The 23,485-nt window shown below is 40.1% G+C and overlaps 1 protein-coding gene across 2 annotated transcripts in view; it reads right to left on the bottom strand.

Annotated features, from left to right (window-relative positions):
• Window positions 1-23,485, bottom strand: part of CREB5 (cAMP responsive element binding protein 5) — a 622,793-nt gene that overhangs the window by 450,517 nt on the left and 148,791 nt on the right. For both annotated transcript variants that reach the window (XM_069729919.1, XM_069729920.1), the window contains exons 3-4: window positions 22,933-23,026; window positions 12,843-12,958 (exon numbers count right to left, since the gene is read on the bottom strand). In XM_069729919.1, the coding sequence (XP_069586020.1) occupies window positions 12,843-12,958; window positions 22,933-23,026 (210 nt within the window). The remainder of the gene's footprint in view (window positions 1-12,842; window positions 12,959-22,932; window positions 23,027-23,485) is intronic.

Raw genomic sequence — 23,485 nt, 5'->3', positions numbered from 1 at the left:
TACTCTTCAATAATCTATTGTATACTTCTTGACAGAAATTACAGTGACTTGCAAAATGGTCAAAATTACAAAATGAAATAATCTGTGGTGTGCCATGAAGTCATATTCCCATACATCTTCTATCATGTCCTCTATTACTTCAGTTAAAGCTTTAAGAATGTACTTGAATTCGAAGTCAACAGCCTCTTACTCAATGTTTATTGTTTATACGCATCTTATGTTATATACTTGTATATTGTTTGCACCAATTATCCTGAAATTGAGGCAACTTTAATATAAATAATAATATTAAATTCTGCAGGATGGTACAATTATGATGATACCACATTGTTTTATGCTTTACTTTTTTTGAAAAAAGACCTGTTTTTTCTTTTGTTGCCATACTGTGAACGTCATGCTGCAAACTTTTAATTTTTCCAGTAAAGGAGCTTTTGTGTTAAAGCTTGTTTTTTTGTGGTTAGAGTTGAAGCTTTATTGGTACCATTTAGGTTACATACAGATTTTTGTTTTATTTTTATTTTTTTTGTAGACATGATTGACAACCCAAAAATATAAATCCAGTAATTTTGTAATGGCAGTCTCTAGACAAATAACGCATTTGCATTATAGAATGGATTGTTATGGCAGCTTTATCAATTACGGTATGTACTTTTCTTATATACATTTTTTATAATATTAATGCATGTTGTAAGGGGAACTGGGATTTTTTGTATCTTTCTTACATTTGTAGTCCTTTTTTAAAATTGTATATTTTTTCTTAGTTTTTTTTAGGGAACTTGACAATGTCATTAATTGATTACTGGTATTATACACTATGATACCACTGTATTACAGTGTATTATATGCTTGTCAATGAAAAACTGTTTTCTTGCAGGGTATAATAGAAGCACAAAGAAGACAGAGATGGGAAACTTAATTAGGACTCTTGTCACCAAATAAACCCATCAACACCATGGGATCCAGTCCCAGGATTATCAATAAGGTGAACAAGGCAATCGCTTCCCTCTGTCTGACCACTTATATAACACTGTCTGCATTGGTCATGGTATCTAAGGCTTGAAAAAACTGTGATCTGAGTTTTCATAAATCCTGAGCATTGCAACAAAATGTCATCTGTAACATACAGCATATTGTATATATATGGTCATGGGAACTGAAAGATTAATTCACAACAGAATCTCTAAATGGTAGACATCTGAATAGGGTTGTTTCAATAGCATGTGCTTGGATTTTTATAAATCCCAATCAGATGCATGGGACAGAAACAGAAAAATTAAAGAGGTCTATTTAATTCTGGTTCAGATCTCCAGGACATATACTTGTATACATGTACGGCCATGGCCAAAAGATTTGAGACTTACACAAATTTTGGTTTTCTCAGGTTAATGCTTCAATTTTTATAGTTGCTAATTGCATTAATTCTAGATTGCTATGAAGAGTGATCAGATGTATTGCAAATGTTAATGGAGAAGTAAAGAGATTGGACTGCAAAATAGAGTGGTAAAGTTATTTTATCTGATGAAGCCTCCTTCAGGCTGTTTGGGACATCTGGAAGAATGATTGTCCAGAAAAGAAATGATGAGCACCACCATGAGTCCTGTGTCATGCCAACAATAAAGCATTCAGAGACCAGTGATATGTAGGATGGCTTTTCATCCATGGAGGGAACTCACTTACAATTTTGAGTAAGAAAAATGAATGGCATGGAAAAATCCTCCAAGAGCAACGTCTCCCAAGGAGAAGGAGCAATTTGAGGACGAACAATTCCTTTTTTCCAACATGAGGGAGCACCTGACTTGGTGAACAAAACATTGACATTTTGGATCCATGCCCACAAAGCTTCCCAGATCTCCATTCCATTGAGAACCTGTGCTCAATACTCAAAAAGAGGTGAGAGAAGCAAAAACACAGAAATTGTGATAAACTCCAATCCCGGATTAGGCAAGAATGGGTCATCATCAGTCTGAATTTGGCCCAGAAGTTGATATCCAACATGTCAGGGCGAAGTCTTAAAAAATATGGGTCAAGTTAGAAAAATTATGTAATGCTTCTAATTGTACTACTGTACAGTAACCATAGAAACATTTGATTAAAAGTTCTAAAAACACCTTGTGAAAAACAACATTTGTGTCATCCTAAAAACTTTTGACAACTGTATATGTAATTCTCAAAATTTGCCAACTGACCTGACATTAGGATGGACATCTGCTCACTTTTATGAACAATTAAGTATTTTACCTTGTCAGAAATGTTAACACCTTTAGTGCCATCCACCGTACATTTACACCCGATTTGTGCACTCTATGCATGGGATAGGCTCATAAGCTGAATCCTCTCCTTACAGCATGACTTTTCTTATAAGTTACACAACAGGCACCCAATAGTAACTGGTCACAAAAATTTAACTTCTCAAATGCCACTGTCAGTTGTGACACTTAAAAGGGTACAAACATGGAGGCCATCAATTCTTTGGCCAACAGTCCTCCTGTAACATGCATGGTGTTGTAACTCATGTCCCATGCAGTTATATTGAAACAAGTTATAATACAAAACACTGGAGTCCGGCTCAACAGGACTGGATTTTCCTTTTCTTTTTATAGTGCATACAAAAGAAAAATGTACATAGTCGACATGACCCAGTCGACGCGTTTCGACTGCCTAGTGCAGTCGAAACGCGTCGGAGTAAGACTGCCTAGTGCAGTCGAAATGCGTCGACTGGGTCATTTTGACCATGTACATTTTTCTTTTGTATGCACTATGATTTCTTTTGAAAAAGAAAAGGAAAATCCAGTCCTGTTGAGCCGGACTCCAATTTTTTTTCTATTGTCCTTGATGTGAGGCCAGGGCGAGGCCAGTGTCTGAGCCCTAGGTGGATGAGCATAGGGCAACTGGGTGAGCTGGAATCAAGTTTCTATAATACAAAACACTGTAGACAGGTGTGGCGTTGTTTTTGGAAGAAAGTAAGCAAGGGTTTCTAATCCTGGACAACCCCTTTAAGGCTGCTCTGTCCCACCGTAAAATGCACACTTTGCACAAATATGGCTTCCATTTTCACCAGCACATGACCTCACCAATGACAGAACAACATAGTGAATAATTACTGCAGCTTGAACCTCATAAATGTACAGTTAATATTTCCATGTTATTTTTTTTCTACCATTTCCGTTCCTTGACAACAAGGAAATCAATACAGCAGCTTATGTTGGCCAAATATCTAGTCCCTGCTGAAAAACCTTGGTATCATTGGTACAATGTCAAACTTAAAATGAGAATTTTACATCCATCACTATGTACCAATACTGCTGTCCTTCCACAACATTTCCGATTTAAAACTGGCAAGTGCATTAGACAGTCAAGGTTTCCTAAAGTGAATAGGAGAGGAAATTCAGCATTATTCCATGGCCTTGACTTATTTCCTCACTGTGTAAAGCATATTTTTCCTCAGGAAGATCACCACTTCATAATCACACCGTTTTGGGTTCTTTATGGTCTTTCATCTATCAGCAGCACCATAAAGCGCTAAAAAAATACTCAAGGATTAAAGTGTCCTGCTTGTACAGTACACACTTGACAAGCTCATATGAGCAATTGATGGCAATATGCATAGTAATTATTTCATGATATGTTCACACAGAGGATTTTTATGTTTTTTTCTGGCTGAAAATTTCTGGGAAAAAAGCTTCTAAAAGTATTTTTGGTATGTGCGTCTGTTTATTTTTTTAAAATGTATGGGACTTTTTTGCTTCTATTGACTCAGACATTACATTTTTAGCATTTTTTCCCTGCAGAAATACCTCAAAAATTAACATGTTGCTACTTTTTTCACATGGAAAAAACAGCGCCATATGCACTATACAGAAAGTGTTTGCTCCCTTCCTAATTTCCTATTCTTTTTCATGTTTGTCACACTTAAATGTTTCAGATCGCAAAACAAATTTATTTTAGACAGTGATAACACAAGTAAACATTTTAAGTTAAGGTCTTTATTATTAAGAGAAAAAGGAATCCAAACCTACCGGGTCCTGTGTGAAAAATGTATTGCCCCCTCCCCACCCTTAAAAATATAATTTAACTGTGGTTTATCACATCTTTGGGAAGCTGAGCTCAAATTTCCTAGCCACATCCAGGCCTAATTACTGCCACATCTGTTCTCAATCAAGAAATCACATAAATAGGACCTGCCTGACAAAGTGAAGTAGACCAAAAAATCCTCAAAAACTAGACATTATGTCGCGATCCAAAGAAATTCTGAAACAAATGAGAAAAAATGTAATTGAGATCTATTAGTCTGGAAAAGGTTATAAAGCCATTTCTAGAACCACAGTGAGAGCCATTATCCACAAATGGCAAAAAGATGGAACAGTGGTGAACCATCCCAGGAGTGGCCGGCAAACCAATATTACCCCAAGAGCACAGTAACGACTCATCTACGAGGTCACAAAAGACCCCACAACAACACCGAAAGAACTGCAGGCCTCTCTTGCCTCAGTAAGAGGTAAGTGTTTATGACTCAGGCGCCGGGCCTCTCTGACCTTTCCGGCGCCTGCGCACTGCAGTACTTTCCTCTGCCCTCAACAGGGCAGACAAAGTACGCCTGCGCCGGAGCCATGGCTGAAGATCAGAAGAGGACGTCTTGGAATGAAGATGGGAGGCGCCGCAGCGGACCAGAGACGCCCATCCAACCGAACCAGCAGCGGGACCGCCCCTGGGTGAGTATAATCTAACGTCTTTTTCTCCTCTTTCAAGTAACATCGGGGGCTTATCTACAGCATTACAGAATGCTGTAGATAAGCCCCTGATGCCGGTGGGCTTACCTCACCCGCGATTTTCGGGGTGACAGGTTCCCTTTAAAAACTCTAAGTGAACATATCCCAAGGAGCATTTTTTTCTGCCTGAATTGATTCAGTAGCTTTTTTCAAGTTGAAACATGGCAAGTATTGACATATTGCTTTATATTTCACGTGGTAAAAAAACAGAACTGGATATTCATAAGTGTGTTTTCTTAATGAAAAGAATAGGAAGTGTATTGAAATGGTATGTTCACACGGAGTTTTGTTTGTTTGAAGCCTTTTTTGTGCCGTTTTTAGTGCATTTTTGGCACAACTTCTGCTACATTCCCACGATGAGCTTTTCATATTGCAGATTTTCTGCACCATTTCTGCACCTATTAAGCAATAGGTTACTTGTATCTTTTCATTGCGTTTTTGGGTGCATTCTTTACATGCATTTTTATTGAGTTTTTGACACTTCGTTTTTTGTCTCTTTTTGGTTTGTCATGTTTTAAATAAAACTGCTTTCTTTTTAATACTTCCTGGTATTTGGCTTTTACAAAACTTTATTGATATAGTCATGCGCCGATGTTATATGCATTTTTTTATGCATTTCCTCTACACAAATGCACTAAAAATGCATATGCTTTTTACTTGCAAATTTTCCACCTGAAATCAAGTCTATTGGGAAAATCCACACAGAAAAATCAGTGAACCTGTAAGAGAAACTGATATGCTAAAGATTTTAACACACAACGCAAGTCATTTTACTTTGAGTAAAAAAGAAGCACAGTGGGCATGAGATCTCTATAAATCCCATCTCCTCTGGTGGACCTGTAAGACTCATTGTGGGCACACAGCCTAAGAATTAGCATATTTCTTTTTCCAGATGGACAAAAACAGCAACAAGTGCACTAGAGGTATATTTTCCCATTGAAATAAAGAGGATGTTTATTCATAGAGTACTTGTAGTGATTTTATAGCAGGTTTTGGAGCCAGTGCCACTACTAGTTTCATCTGGATGTGTGTCCATGGATGCACATCCAGTTGAAAAGTATTGCAAAGCAAAGAAACAATCTCTGTAATACCTACACACAGGCAACAATTCATGGTCAAAGTGCGCATACGTGAGTCGATGACAATGTAGAAATAGATCCAGCTCAAACTGAGATACATTTCCAATGTTTTATTAGTAGATTATAAAATCATTATTATATCAAAGGATTTTCTATAAAAAGTATCACCTATGTGTTTCTGATGTGTATAGCATCTTTACTCACGGTATGTGTACAACTGGTTCACTGCACATTGTCAGATAGAGATTTGAAAAGACAGGGACATGATAACATAAGTGGCACTATTAGTCCTGGAGAAGAAAATGCCCCCTTGAATGGTTGCCCACTGATTTGCATATCCCTGGACAAATTAAATAAATTAAATAAATACATTTAATGAAAATTATTTAAACAGAAAACAAAAAAAGGGGATTGGAAAAAGTATAAACAGTGGGATAAAGGTATGGGGCTGGTTTGTGGGACATGGGAAACATGTCAGATTCCATTTAAATACTTGAAAATGTCATCCTTCCCTGTTCTGTGACTATTACATAGTAGGCTGGATAAAAAAGGGGAAGACAAGTGCAATAGGGTCTTATCTGGTAGGCAAGTTCAGGTAAAGGAATAGGTAATTGCTCACCTTTTGGGGTCGTGAAACCCACAACTGAGGAATAGAAACAAGAAACAGCTGATGTGGCACCATGAAGACAGGAAAACCTGCCGTGTTAGCATATGTTTGGAAGAAAGGAGTAGTGATCTGCGCTGCTGAGAAGATATTCCCAATAAGTATCCAGAGAATGTGATGAAGTAATAATAAAGAGGTTTATCCTCAACATAGTAACATAGTAACATACATAGTAACATAGTTAGTAAGGCCGAAAAAAGACATTTGTCCATCCAGTTCAGCCTATATTCCATCATAATAAATCCCCAGATCTACGTCCTTCTACAGAACCTAATTGTATGATACAATATTGTTCTGCTCCAGGAAGACATCCAGGCCTCTCTTGAACCCCTCGACTGAGTTCGCCATCACCACCTCCTCAGGCAAGCAATTCCAGATTCTCACTGCCCTAACAGTAAAGAATCCTCTTCTATGTTGGTGGAAAAACCTTCTCTCCTCCAGACGCAAAGAATGCCCCCTTGTGCCCGTCACCTTCCTTGGTATAAACAGATCCTCAGCGAGATATTTGTATTGTCCCCTTATATACTTATACATGGTTATTAGATCGCCCCTCAGTCGTCTTTTTTCTAGACTAAATAATCCTAATTTCGCTAATCTATCTGGGTATTGTAGTTCTCCCATCCCCTTTATTAATTTTGTTGCCCTCCTTTGTACTCTCTCTAGTTCCATTATATCCTTCCTGAGCACCGGTGCCCAAAACTGGACACAGTACTCCATGTGCGGTCTAACTAGGGATTTGTACAGAGGCAGTATAATGCTCTCATCATGTGTATCCAGACCTCTTTTAATGCACCCCATGATCCTGTTTGCCTTGGCAGCTGCTGCCTGGCACTGGCTGCTCCAGGTAAGTTTATCATTAACTAGGATCCCCAAGTCCTTCTCCCTGTCAGATTTACCCAGTGGTTTCCCATTCAGTGTGTAATGGTGACATTGATTCCTTCTTCCCATGTGTATAACCTTACATTTATCATTGTTAAACCTCATCTGCCACCTTTCAGCCCAAGTTTCCAACTTATCCAGATCCATCTGTAGCAGAATACTATCTTCTCTTGTATTAACTGCTTTACATAGTTTTGTATCATCTGCAAATATCGATATTTTACTGTGTAAACCTTCTACCAGATCATTAATGAATATGTTGAAGAGAACAGGTCCCAATACTGACCCCTGCGGTACCCCACTGGTCACAGCGACCCAGTTAGAGACTATACCATTTATAACCACCCTCTGCTTTCTATCACTAAGCCAGTTACTAACCCATTTACACACAATTTCCCCCAGACCAAGCATTCTCATTTTGTGTACCAACCTCTTGTGCGGCACGGTATCAAACGCTTTGGAAAAATCGAGATATACCACGTCCAATGACTCACCGTGGTCCAGCCTATAGCTTACCTCTTCATAAAAACTGATTAGATTGGTTTGACAGGAGCGATTTCTCATAAACCCATGCTGATATGGAGTTAAACAGTTATTCTCATTGAGATAATCCAGAATAACATCCCTCAGAAACCCTTCAAATATTTGCGTTTCGAAGTTTGACTAACTTAATCAAGAAATCCACAGTAATCGCAATAAGAATCTAGATGACGTAATGTATGAACAATAAGGGTATGTGCACACGTAGGAATGGTCCACTGCGGATTTTTCCGCAGCGGATTTGATAAATCCGCAGGGCAAGAACACTGCATTTTTCCTGCGGATTTATCGCGGATTTACTGCGGTTTTTGTGCGGATTGCACTGCGGTTTTACACCTGCGGATTCCTATTGAGGAGCAGGTGTAAAACTGCTGCGGATTCCGCACAAAGAATTGACATGCTGCGGAATGTAAACCGCTGTGTTTCCGCGCGTTTTTTTCCACAGCATGTGCACTGCGTATTGCGTTTCCCATAGATTTACATTACAACGCATGGAAAACTGCTGCGGACCCGCAGCTGTGGAAATGCTGCGGATCTGCAGCAAAATCTGCAGCGTGTGAACATAGCCTAAAGCAGTTTATTCTCAACGCATTTCAAATTTTCAAGTTAGTCCAACTTCGAAACACGTTGAGAATAAATCACTTTGCTATTCTTAAATCACATCCTCAGGATCCATATCGGGAAATATCCTCGGCAGCACAGATCACCACTCCCATCTTCCAAATATAAACTATTAGGCAGTGACAGAGATGCACTTAATGGGGTTCTTTGGTGAAGACAAGTTATCCTCTGTCTACAGAATAAGTGATAACTTATTGATTGGTGGGGGTCTTATTGACGGGACCCACACTGATTGACAGAATGTGGAACTTTTATCCTCACCACAATGGAAATTTACACTTTACATAAAAGTGTTTGCACCAGAAAATTGGCATAAAACACTTTGAATAATTGCTAATTTTGCGCAATGCAGAGTTGTGCAGTAATTTTTCCAACCAAAATGGAGGCACTGAGGCGAGATGGGGCATGGCTAAAACAGCTCATTAAATTTATGGATAGTGGCGGTTTTTCGTAAAACAGAAATATAATTCCAGTCCCTGACTAGAGTAACATTTCTGTGAGGGGCACGCCACTGATAAGATGCACAGTGTTCATTAAGTGGAATATGACTCTTAATGAATTTGGTGCATCTTAGGATGCTTTCACATTGTGGTTATCTTCACATTCGTGGGTCCCGTTGGAGCATGCATTCGAAATCCCCCCACAAAACAGGATTCTGATATATGTATCTACAGGGCCATAGACTAAAATGGTGCAGGCAGAGTGAACATGTGTTCTGTTGTGCCTCATTTTTGGGTGTATATGCCTGCCGGAGACAGACACCCAGATGCTGTCTACTATGTCTGAGTGTCCTCCTCCAGTAGGCGTATACTCCTTAAAATGATGCACGTTAGAGTGCGCGTTCACTCTGCAGGCACCATTATAGTCTATGGCCCCGTCGGCACATATGGCTGAGTCCCGTTTTGTGGGGGATTTGGACAGGACCCACAAATCGCAATGCAAAAGCACCCTTATTCCTGCATGCCCCTCATTAAGACTGGTGTAGAAACCATCAGTCTTATTGAATTTGGACCTTTATGTGATCTAAAACAAAGTTCCTGGACAAAAAAGGAATTTTCTATGTAATATTATGATTTATAACAGGACTCAATCATCCATACAATGTTCATGGTTCTCTGAGAGCATTCTAGTCCTGGGAAAGAATAGATGACATTATTATAAAACTGTGCTCGCCTTGACCATTTACACAAATGTGGTTCCTATTACGGAGTATGTAACCTGTTCCAGTTGCAGGCTTACTTTAAGCATGCAAAGGCTTGGATGAATGAAAACCAATCCATGTGTTCATGTTCATCTTTAGCAGTCATACAAGAGCCATATATTAACCACCTGTAGCAAAATTAATACATTATTTAACCTTAAATGTTTCGTATTTTCCACAGTAAAAAGCTTAGGCAAGGCACAAGTTGTTAGTTTTAACAATGGCATCTGGATTTTCCCAAATTGATCTTCATGGTTCTCAGAAACAAGCAGACAAAATGTATCAACCATTCATAAACTCACTCACCCAAAATCATCCCTCTGTTATTCCTCATTCATATTAAAATTTGTTTATTTTTTCTTCATTTAAAGCATCTAGTCAATTTATTACAGTGAAGAAAAAGAACAAATGAATAATAAAATAAAAAATGATAAGGAATACACCATACTCGGTCTACAAGCTATGCAGAATAGAGTAGGTACACGAGAGCAAGAGACACTGCTAGTAGTCAGGGCAGGTACACGAGAGCAAGAGACACTGCTAGTAGTCAGGGCAGGTACACGAGAGCAAGAGACACTGCTAGTAGTCAGGGCAGGTACACGAGAGCAAGAGACACTGCTAGTAGTCAGGGCAGGTACACGAGAGCAAGAGACACTGCTAGTATTCAGGGCAGGTACATGAGAGCAAGAGACACTGCTTGTAATCACTCCCCAATGAACCAGGCAAATTTTGCCTCTTCAGAGAGGAAAAGGACTTGAACGCTATAGCGCCACCTGTTGGAAACAGCAATCTCCACTGTAATGAACTTACATGTCTCTGCTCCAACACTTGCTGCCTCCACTTTCCAACTTAGCCACTCAGACCATATGAGTGGTGCGTACAGCTTGGAAGAGAGTGATAAAATCATGGCTGGGGAACACACTCGTCCACCCCTACATGCTCTGCCCTCAACTCCTCTTGGAAGGAGAGGGTGGAGAGTTTTCTCCTGCTGAGCCATTAGTACATGAATACAACTAAAATAATATATCCTATGCTATTTGATTGACTGTTTGTGTCCTGGACCAGCTTCTGTACCTTGATTACTCTTAGATATCTCTCAAATACCTTTGTGGTCTTCACCGTGAACTGTTTTATACTCTTCTGCCTCAAGTCTCTGTCTTACTCCCTTGAGTAGAACCCATTTTTTCTCCTGACTATGCTACTTGGTATTTGGTTCTGTCAACCTTTTACCTTAACTCACTCAACATGCCAGCATCTACTGAGTGAACAGAATGTGGGGACTGCTGCCGTGAAGGCCACATTCTTGAATTGAAGTGAAAGGCTAAATACGACCATAGACTTGAGACATGCCAAATGGAGTTGCTTGTCTGTGAAAGTCAATTTTGAGTTGATGGATTCTTTACATTCACTATAGCCCAAAAAATCAAGCTCCTTAATTCCTAACCAGGATATATGAAAATGGCAATAGTGCGAACCTCATGGATCCACTCTTTTTTTCTCCAGAGGCCATATAATCAATACACAGGAGTCATTCCAGTGATCGATAGGGTCATAATGGCCAGAATACTGCTGGAATGACATTAACGGCCTGTCCTAGTAAAAGATCACCATGGACTATTCTGAAACAAACAATTTAGGGAGTTATGGGGAGCTAAATAATCCTTTAATGACCACGAATAAATATTTTTACTTAAATGAGACTACAGGATCTAAACGGTTAACGAAGTGTGGGTGGGCTTCTTCGTTAACCCCATCGACACCCTGAGATTATGATTGTGTGGTCCTGATGTTTTGCATTACAATTTATTAACAAATAATGGCCTTAGAGTCTGCCGATTATAGTAACCTGTTCAGAAGTTAGCGACATTTAGGTGGCAAAAATAACATTTTTCTTTCCTGTCATGACACTTTGCGTTAATTCCTTAAATGCACATGGAGGGTTAATAAACTACTTGACAGCAGTTTTGAATATGTTGAGGGGTGTGTTTTTGTTTTTAAATGGTATCACTTTTGAGGGTTTGCCAATATATAGGACCCCCAAAGTCACTTCAAAACTGAATAAGGTCCCTAATAAAAGATTTTGTACATTTTGCTGAAAAAATAAAAAAAATGCTGCTACATTTTCAACCTTCTAAAATTCTAATAATATAAAGAACATTTTACAAAAGATGCTGATGTATAGAAGACATGAGGGAAATGTTATTTATTAATGTTTTTGTGTGGTATGATTATTTGGATTAAAGAGATAATCAATGAAAGTTTGAAAATTGCACTTTTAAAAAAAAATTCTATTACATTTCCGATATTTTTTATAAATAAACGCAAAACATATCAACCTAAATTTATCATTATCATAAACTATAATGTGCCACAAAAAATAATCTCAAAATTACTGGGATGTGTTAAAGCATTGCAGAGTTATTACCACATAAAGTCACACTAGTCAGATGTTAAAAATTTGGCCTCGTCGGTAAGGCTGGGTTCACATTGCGTTAATGGGTGTCCGCTAACGGAATCCGTTACATGGCGCAGTTGGCGCAATTAAGGCTATGTAACGGATCCATTAGCGCATCCATTGACCGCAATGTTACTAACGCATCACTAACGTATGCCTTTTTTGGCATGCGTCAGCGATGTCCCGTTATTTTCAGATGGACCTCGAACGCTGCTTGCAGCAGGATCACTAAACGCAATCCCTTTTTGGACATTGCGTTAGCGCATTCCATTAGCGTATGCGCTAAATGGATTGCACTAACGCAATGTGAACCTAGCCTAAGGGTTTAAAGGGAATCTGTCAGCAGGATTTGGGTTACCTCATCTGAGAGAAGCCTGATGTAGGTGAAGAGAAGCCAAATCCAGAGATATATTACTTAGTTTATTGGGTGCAGCAGTTCTGACACAATCAGAGCTTTTAGATTTAGAATGAAGCCGAGCAGAGAAAAAAAATGTTTTCACCATATTGTATTATTTATGCTTGTTCCTGTGTCCATATGGAATTAGGTTTTGCACTCTCCTCCGTTTCTAAAAATGGTGAATGAAAGCTAGTCATGTTACTTTTTTGGGATAAATGACTTAGAAGTTAGAACTCTTACCCTTTTGCTGTTTTCTTCTTCTTGTGCACTTCTAAATTCGTGCTCCAAGTCAATGTCATTGAAGAGCCCCACTTCTTCACAGTTTTTCAAGAAACGAGTTGGAGTTGGTGTCTGGTCTGAGGAAGAACATATTTACAAGGTAACGATTATAATTACATATAATAGACAAAAATACAAATATCTCTGTCTAGACATATATTGTAATGTGATTTTCCATATCACTTTAGGAAAAATCTTTTTTTCTTATAAGTGACTTATGGTTTAAAAAAGAAATAATTCAGTTTTGCTCAATCAATCAATCAATCAATCAATCTATCTAGAAAATCTAGAAGATCAGAAAAAAAATCAGAAAAAAACAAGCAGCACTCCAAAAATCAAAATGAAAAACCGTGGCTTTACAGTACTGATCCATTAGCAGCAACGTTTCGGCAGATTTCCGAAATCTGCCGAAACGTTGCTGCTAATGGATCAATAAAGTCACAGTTTTTTATTTTGATTTTTGGAGTGCTGCCTGTTTTTTTCTGATATTCTACTTTGGAGGTTTGGACATCACCTTTACAGGTTTTATTACACCCATTTTTTTTTTTTGTAATACTGCCAAATTTTCTTTAATTATCTATCTATCTATCTATCTATCTATCTATCTATCTATCCAGAAAAACCTGACCAGCACCTCTTAAGTGTGAACAGGTGCAAGCTGCCATGGCTGCATAATATAGAAAAAGAAAACACAGCAGCACTCATATTACCCAAGCTATGGGTAAACACTGAAAACATTAAATCTAGACTGTTACTACTCAAAAAGATGTACTTACAAAAATGATGTCACATTGCCCTGGTTGATGGGCATATATGAATTGGCCAATTTATGTGCTAAGAACATTCATTTTTGTAAGTCCATCTTTTTGAGTAGTAACACAGTCTAGATTTAATGTTTTAGCTTATGCAGAGTACTGCTGTTTTTTCTTATTCTTTGATTCTACAGTGGCTTGTGAAAGTATTCACCACCCTTGGCATTTTTCGTGTTTTGCTAACCCTAGAGCATAGAGTAGGAGTTGTGAACTGTCCATGGTTGATGACATCCTGCAGGAGAAGGCATCAGTCAGAGAGGGCCATTTTTGGTACTTTTCTTATATGGCGCCAACATATTTTGCAGCACTTTACAGACATTATCATTAAGGAAATTGGGACTTACAATGTAAATTGCCTATCAGTATGTCTCTGGAGTGGAAGATGAAACTCAAGCAAACACGGGGAGAACATACAAACTCCTTGCAGATGTTGTTCCTAGTGGGACTTGAACCCAGGACCCCAACGCTGCAAATCAACAGGGCTAACCACTGAGTCACTGTACTGATTCTTACTTGATAGTGGCCAATAGGTGAGGTTGGAAGTGCACCCATAAAAGCGAGTGTTTTTGATCTTCCTAGCTAACGTATGGAAAGCAAACGCATGTGAGATAGGAGGACCCACAGAGAGACTGGGCAGAGCTCTGGGATGAAGCAGCCACTAAGGATCAGGCTTAAAAAGACCATTAATGATTGAAACACTGCATTTAATCTGATGAATAAGCATTCTCATTTGTAACAAATTAAAAGGGTGGGCTCTATAAAGGAGTAAGAGGAATGACTGAAATCTGGGGAGAAGTGGAATCAGCAATAGAGCTTGCTTCCAAGGCCTGATCCTATAATATTAGATACTCAGATGAGCAAGATGTGTGAAGTGATTAAAGGAAAAAGTGATTGCATCTATAGATGACTAAGTTATTGATATATGATCAGTGTAAGGATGCAAGCCACGAGTTCTCAGTTATAGAGCTGTGCCCGAAACGACTACAGTCATGTATACAGTCAGTATGCTGTGAGCAGTGGCTTTAAGCACTTCCTGGCACTTTGATTGACAGCTCGCTCTATAGAGCATCTGTGCAGAGCAAGCTGTCAATCAAAATAGCGGGGCATGCTTATTGTCATGGCTGACAATGCTGTGAACAGTGACTGCTTTGGGAACAAGTCTAAAACAGAAAAGCAGCACCTCTCGGGAGGAAAAAGGTTAATTTCCTCCCAGCCCCCTGCTTTCCGGTTAATAGTGTTTGGGATGATGACAGGTTTCCTTTTACACCATTTCTACCCACCTAGCCTGATTCACAGCTCTCCAGTGCCTCTTTTACCTTGGGCTCACGACGAGTTCTCACTTTGTAGCTGGACTCATAAAATGCACATCATAATATCAGGATCATTCAGGCATTCTGATTTTGAAAGTTAATACACCATCCTCATAAAGCCCAAGACATCGATTTGAAAATATATGGTTTACATAGTGAAATCTGGTGACAGATCCACTTTAAAGAAGCAGGTGCATAGTATTGGACCCCACCAATCTGAAATTGACGACTCATCCTAAGACTAGGGTCACATGACCATATTTCACATTAAAGAAAATCAGCCCCATTATATTAATCACCCCCTGATCAAACTCTAATTTCGGATGAGGAGAAGATTGAAAAAAAAAATTTCTCCATATTCTCCATTGTGTACGTTTGTGAAAATTAGACTCCATTCAGATGTGATCCGAATGCTGTCTTATTTTTTCCATTGACTCATTAACTTGCATGGCCAAGTGTGATCTGTAATCGGATGCAACTCATGCATATTGCAATTTTTCCTTGGACAGTCTTGGTCTGGGATAAAAATTGTACATGTGCATGGACCCATAGAATAACATTGGCCCGAGTGGGATCTGATATTTTGTCAGATTGCACTCGGACTGAAAACATGGTCATGAACAAGAGCCCTATGGATAGGTAATGAATATTTTGTGATAGGAAAACCCCTTTAACCCCTTAAGCCCCGAGGGTGGTTTGCACGTTAATGACCGGGCCAATTTTTACAATTCTGACCACTGTCCCTTTATGAGGTTATAACTCTGGAACGCTTCAACGGATCTTGGCGATTCTGACATTGTTTTCTCGTGACATATTGTACTTCATTTTAGTAGTAACATTTATTCGATATAACTTGCGTTTATTTGTGAAAAAAACGGAAATTTGGCGAAAATTTTGAAAATTTCGCAATTTTCCAACTTTAAATTTTTATGCCCTTAAATCACAGAGATATGTCACGCAAAATACTTAATAAGTAACATTTCCCACATGTCTCCTTTACATCAGCACAATTTTGGAACCAAAATTTTTTTTTGTTAGGGAGTTATAAGGGTTCAAAGTTGACCAGCAATTTCTCATTTTTACAACACCATTTTTTTTTAGGGACCACATCTCATTTGATGTCATTTTGAGGGGTCTATATGATAGAAAATACCCAAGTGTGACACCATTCTAAAAACTGCACCCCTCAAGGTGCTCAAAACCACATTCAAGAAGTTTATTAACCCTTCAGGGGTTTCACAGGAATTTTTGGAATGTTTAAATAAAAATGAATATTTAACTTTTTTTCACACAAAATTTATTTCAGCTCCAATTTGTTTTATTTTACCAAGGGTAACAGGATAAAATGGATGCCAAACATTGTTGTACAATCTGTTCTGAGTACGCTGATACCCCATATGTGGGGGTAAACCACTGTTTGGGCGCATGGCAGAGCTCGGAAGGGAAGGAGCGCCATTTGACTTTTAAATGCAAAATTGACAGGAATTGAGATGGGACACCATGTTGCGTTTGGAGAGCCACTGATGTGCCTAAACATTGAAACCCCCCACAAGTGACACCATTTTGGAAAGTAGACACCCTAAGGAACTTATCTAGATGTGTGGTGACCACTTTGACCCACCAATTGCTTCACAGAAGTTTATAATGCAGAGCCGTAAAAATAAAAAATCATATTTTTTCACAAAAATGATCTTTTCGCCCCCAATTTTTTATTTTCCCAAGAGTAAGAGAAGAAATTGAACCTCAAAAATTGTTGGCCAATTTGTCCTGAGTACGCTGATACCCCGTATATGGGTGTAAACCATTGTTTGGGCGTATGGCAGAGCTCGGAAGGGAAGGAGCGCCATTTTACTTTTCAATGCAAAATTGACGGGAAATGAGATGGGATGCCATGTTGCGTTTGGAGAGCCCCTGATGTGCCTAAACATTGAAATCCCCACAAGTGACACCATTTTGGAAAGTAGACCCCTTAAGGAACTTATCTAGATGCATATTGAGCACTTTAAACCCCCAGGTGCTTCACAGAAGTTTATAATGCAGAGCCGTAAAAATAAAAAATCATATTTTTTCACAAAAATAATCTTTTCGCCACCAATTTTTTATTTTCCCAAGGGTAAGAGAAGAAATTAGACCACAAAAGTTGTTGTGCAATTTGTCCTGAGTGCGACGATACCCCATATGTGGGGGTAAACCACTTTTTGGGTGCATAGCAGAGCTCGGAAGGGAAGGAGCGCCATTTGACTTTTCAATGCAAAATTGACTGGAATTAAGATGGGACGCCATGTTGGTTTGGAGAGCCCCTGATGTGCCTAAACATTAAAAACCCCCACAAGTGACACCATTTTGGAAACTAGACCCTCTAAGGAACTTATCTAGATGTGTTTTGAGAGCTTTGAACCCCCAAGTGTTTCACTACAGTTTATAACGCAGAGCCGTTAAAATAAATTTATTTTTTTTTTTTCGCAAAAATTTTTTAGCCCCCAGTTTTGTATTTTCACAAGGGTAACATAATAAATTGGACCCCAAAAGTTGTTGTCCAATTTGTCCTGAGTACGCTGATACCCCATATGTGGGGGGGAACCACTGTTTGGGCGCATGGCAGAGCTCGGAAGGGAAGGAGCGCCATTTGGAATGCAGACTTAGATGGATTGGTCTGCAGGAGTCACGTTGCATTTGCAGAGCCCCTGATGTACCCAAACAGTACAAACCCCCCACAAGTGACCCCATATTAGAAACTAGACCTCCCATGGAACTTATCTAGATGTGTTGTGAGAACTTTGAACCCCTAAGTGTTTCACTACAGTTTATAACGCAGACCCGTGAAAATAAAAATTCTTTTTTTTTTCACAAAAATGATTTATTAGCCCCCAGCTTTGTATTTTTACAAGGGTAACAGAATAAATTGGACCCCAAAAGTTGTTGTTCAATTTGTCCTGAGTACGCTGATACCCCATATGTGGGGGGGAACCACTGTTTGGGCTCATGGCAGAGCTCGGAAGGGAAGGAGCGCCATTTGGAATGCAGACTTAGATGGATTGGTCTGCAGGCGTCACGTTGCATTTGCAGAGCCCCTGATGTACCCAAACAGTAGAAACCACCCACAAGTGACCCCATATTGGAAACTAGACCTCCCATGGAACTTATCTAGATGTGTTGTGAAAACTTTGAACCCCCAAGTGTTTCACTACAGTTTACAACGCAGAGCCGTGAAAATAAAAATCCTTTTTTTTCCCACAAAAATGATTTTTAGCCCCCCAAATTTTTATTTTCCCAAGGATAACAAGAGAACTTGGACCGAAAAAGTTGTTGTCCAATTTGTCTCGAGTACGCTGATACCCCATATGTTGGGGTAAACCCCTGTTTGGGCGCACGGGAGAGCTCGGAAGTGAAGGAGCACTGTTTTACTTTTTCAATGCAGAATTGGCTGGAATTGAGATCGGACGCCATGTTGCGTTTGGAGAGCCCCTGATGTGTCTAAACAGTGGAAACCCCCCAATTATAAATGAAACCCTAATCCAAACGCACCACTAACCCTAATCCCAACTGTAACCCTAACCACACACCTAACCCAGACACACCCCTAATTCTAATCCCAACCCTAATCCCAACCGTAAATGTAATCCAAACCCTAACCCTAGCCCCAACCCTAGCCCTAACCCTAACCCTAACCCTAACCGGAAAATGGAAATAAATACATTTTTTTTAATTTTATTATTTTTCCCTAAGGCTAGGTTCACATTGCGTTAGGGAAATCCGTTTAGCACTAGCGGATTGCGCTAACACAATGTCTTTTTAGGTGTCGTGTTTAGTGGTCGCGTTAACGTCCCCGCTCTGGAAGATCGGGGATCGGACCTCGGGCGCGCCGCGGACGCTGCAAGCAGCGTCTGAGGCGCGCCACAAAAGAATGGCACCTTGCTAGCGCGAGCCGAAAATGGCACGCTCTAGCGATGCGCTACACCTGAAAATCACATTGCTGTCAATGGTTGTGCTAACGGACCCGTTGCACGGCGTTAATTGTGACATTTTCGCCGTGCAACGCTGTCCGTTAGCGTTAACCCATTAACGCAATGTGAACCTAGCCTAACTAAGGGGGTGATGAAGGGGGGTTTGATTTACTTTTATAGCGAGTTTTTTAGCGGATTTTTATGATTGGCAGCCGTCACACACTAAAAGACGCTTTTTATAGCAAAAAAGTTTTTGCGTCTCCACATTTTGAGACCTATAATTTTTCCATATTTTGGTCCACAGAGTCATGTGAGGTCTTGTTTTTTGCGGGACGAGTTGACGTTTTTATCGGTTACATTTTCGGACACGTGACAGTTTTTGATCGCTTTTTATTCCGATTTTTTTGTGAGGCAGAATGACCAAAAACCAGCTATTCATGAATTTCTTTTGGGGGAGGCGTTTATACCGTTCCGCGTTTGGTAAAATTGATGAAGCAGTTTTATTCTTCGGGTCAGTACGATTACAGCGACACCTCATTTATATCATTTTTTTTATGTTTTGGCGCTTTTATACGATAAAAGCTATTTTATAGAAAAAATAATTATTTTGGCATCGCTTTATTCAGAGGACTATAACTTTTTTATTTTTTTGGTTATGATGCTATATGGCGGCTCGTTTTTTGCGGGACAAGATGACGTTTTCAGAGGTAACATGGTTATTTATATCCGTCTTTTTGATCGCGTGTTATTCCACTCTTTGTTCAGCGTTATGATAATAAAGCGTTGTTTTTTGGCTCGTTTTTTTTTTTTTTTTCTTACGGTGTTCACTGAAGGGGTTAACTAGTGGGCCAGTTTTATAGGTCGGGTCGTTACGGACGCGGCGATACTAAATATGTGTACTTTTATTGTTTTTTTGTTATGTAAAGAAATGTATTTATGGGAATAATATTTTTTTTTTTCTGCTTTATTTAGGAATTTTTTTTTTATTTTTTTTTTTACAAGTGTGGAAATTTTTTTTTTTACTTTTTCACTTTGTCCCAGGGGGGGACATCACAGATCACCGATCTGACAGTGTGCACAGCACTCTATCAGATCGGTGATCTGACAAACAGCCGGGCAGGATTAGCGCTGCAGCTGCAGCCTGATCCTGACCCGGAAGTGCTCCCTGCAGGACCCGGATGCAGCCCGGCGGCCATTTTGGATCCGGGGACTGCAGGGAGAAGACGCTCGGTACACGGTGAGCACATCACCGCGTACCGATCGTCTCAGGGAAGCCCGCAGGGAGCCCCCTCCCTGCGCGATGCTTCCCTGCACCGCCGGCACACCGCGATCATCTTTGATCGCGGTGTGCCGGGGGTTAATGTGCCGGGAGCGGTCCGTGACCGCTCCTGGCACATAGTGCCGGATGTCAGCTGCGATAGGCAGCTGACACCCGGCCGCGATCGGCCGCGCTCCCCCCGTGAGCGCGGCCGATCGCATATGACGTACTATCCCGTCCATGGGAATTAAGTCCCAGGTCACCTGGACGGGATAGTACGTCATATGGGATTAAGGGGTTAATATTGTAATTGTTTAGATCCAAGAAGCAATTTTTCCAGCTCTTCCTATTTGTGCTGAGTCCACTCAGCCAATAGAGGTACATGGTATTGGAGTGTGTTGCTGTATATGAAATAACCAAGCACAAGTAAGGAGGACCCTTTTCCTGGCCATCTCACTGCGCTGGCTCTCACCTTTCCTGCCCTGCGCCTTCACACACAGTGTCCCAAGCCAGCAGCCTCGGATTTTGTCGGGCGACGTCTGTCAAGTCCCCTTGGTCCTATGTGGCTTCCTTTTCAGCAAATGTGTGTGGATGTGGCTGTGGCAAATACAGATACCACAGCCTCCGGTTGGCTAGCTGAGCCTAGTCTTGGGGATCGGTTCCTCACTCCGACCTGGTCACTCCACCTGGTGATGATCAGCATGGATGCGGGCCCCACGGGTGGATTACTCACTACCCGTAGGACCTCTTCCTACTGTAGCTTCACCTTTCTTTAGCTTCCTCTCTCTGGGAGCTCCTTTCTGCACGTCTCTTCTTCTCACCTCCTTCCCACCGACTCACTAACTCTCCTCCAAATGTCACTACTCCTCCCGCCTGTGTGGGATCCTGCCCCTTTCTCTAGTGTCTGCCCATCTTGCCAGGCTAAAGTGATGTGATGTTGGATGCAAGTATGTGGGTCCTGGGTAGTGCTCCCTCCTTACTCGAGAGAGGAGTCCCACACCTTTGGATGAGGTGCAGTACCTCTGTGGCGACAGGACCTCAGGGGCGCCACACATGTAATTCTAAATAATGAAAAAACCTCTCATGTTTAACCTTTATTCTCTGAACATTTTACTTACGAGTTTGTTATCATGCTCTCAAGCAGTAGCGCATCATTCCCTGGCCTCTAGTCTTCCAGATTTCTGGGGCGATGGCTATCCTGCTTGAGGAACAGTTCAGGACAGCAACATCATTTTTCCGCTTGTCTGAACTGTGTGTGGCCCTGATGCTGTTATATGAGGCAATATGAGGAAGCCTTGCCTCTGTAGCACCAGAAACACACAGTGAGGCATGAAAGAAGTGCAACCCAGTAATATCCTCCAGCATCAGGGCAGCACTACACATGTTTGGCCATTACTCCAAGAAGTGGTGACCTGTCCCGTGGCAATAAGCTGTAAACCATTCAAAGTCTAACAGACTGATAGAGATAGCCAAGAACATTGTTCGGCTATCATTGCCACTGTGTAGACTTACAATAGAGTTAACGCATCACCGTTGTTACATTCAAACAGGGACTTTGGGAACCTATCCATGTAATTTGTGGGGGTCCCAATAGTGGAACACCCAGTGATCAGCAACTTATAACCTATATACAGAACTCCCCAATATATACCTGCCTATCACTCTGAATATAGATAGGTTTAGTTTACTATTTGATTGATTAATCCATAGTTGCCTTCTATTGCAAGTGTTTATTTCTGTTAATGTTGATGATTATGACTTACAGCCAATGAAAAACCCCAAAATCATTATTTCAGTAAATTGGAATACTTTATAACACCAGCTTGAAAAATGATTTTAAAATCTGAAATGTTTGCCTACTGAAATTTATGTTCAATAAATGCTCCCAATACTTGGTCGAGGCTTCTTTTGCATCAATTACTGCATCAATGTGGCGTGGCGTGGAGGCGTTCAGCCTGTGGCACTGCTGAGGTGTTACGGAAGCCCAGGTTGCTTTGATAGACTGACAGATCTCAATTACTTTGTTTCTCATTTGTTAAAGAATTTCTTTGGATCGCGGCATGATGTCTAGCTTTTTAGGATCTTTTGGTCTACTTCACTTTATCAGGCAGCTCTTATTTAAGTGATTTCTTGATTGAGAACAGGTGTGGAAGTAATCAGGCCTGGATGTGTCTCGGGAATTTGAAATCAGCATCCCAAAAATGTGATAAACCACAGTTAATTTATGTATTAAGAGGTTTGGGGAGCAATCACTTTTTGACACAGGGCCCTGTAGGTTTGGACCTTCATTGAAAAACAGCTATTTTTGTTTACGTGTGTTATCTTTGTTTAATATTTTAAATTCGTTTGGTGATCTCAAACATTTAAATGTGACAAACATGCAAAAGAAAAGGAAACTAAGAAGGGGAAAACACTTTCTCACACAACTGTAGATTAGGACCCACTCAGATGTGTTTCCCCCCACCCCCATTCCTCCATGCTGAGTCCCTAGCCTGTGTTCTGTACCTTTGCTATATATAGCTACATCACTGGGTAACATTACAGTGTGCATGATATCAGAAATTTCTATAAAAAGTGCTTCCCATCTTTTGACAAAAAAGTCCAGTATCAACTGTTCTCAATTTGTTTCTGCTATTTGTCTACCACTATAATGAATGAAATTCTAACTTTGTTATTCATAACAGATTTTGTCACTGTGCACCATTATGAGTTTTTATATCATGTTACCTGACAGCAGGTTATCATTCTTTATTGAAGGAAACTTCAAGGTCATTTCATGCTTGTGCCTGTGAATCATCAGGTGATCCTCAGTGGGGAATCGCTGTAACACAGAAATCATACATGTGTAATAAATCCTTAGTAAAGGGTATGGATAAAACGCAAACTGAGCTGTAAAAGTAACAGGATCCATTAAAGACATCTTCAGTATTAATAAGTAACTAGACATCACTTACAATGAGAGCTCACTCACATGAGAACACTTTAAGAGATCCTGTCACCTCTCCTTATATGTCTTTTTCAGTAAGTATCTGTATACCCCATAAAACAACATAATTTCTAATTTATGCTTTGTACTTTTCTTCTGTTATGGGTGTTACCGTTCCGTGTGTCAATGGAGTGTATCCTTATAATGTCAACATTAATCATTATAAATATTAAATTAATCATTAATAAATATTCAATGATTATAATCATTGAATAATTGAATAGTTAAAGCTGAGCAAAATGCGCATCAGGGCAGAGGGTCACAGCCAGTGTCGGGCTGGGATGCCAAGGGCCC

Source organism: Ranitomeya imitator, chromosome 6 (assembly GCF_032444005.1).
Source record: "Ranitomeya imitator isolate aRanImi1 chromosome 6, aRanImi1.pri, whole genome shotgun sequence".
NCBI classification, from domain to species: domain Eukaryota; kingdom Metazoa; phylum Chordata; class Amphibia; order Anura; family Dendrobatidae; genus Ranitomeya; species Ranitomeya imitator.
This window is presented reverse-complemented; position numbering and strand designations above follow the sequence as displayed.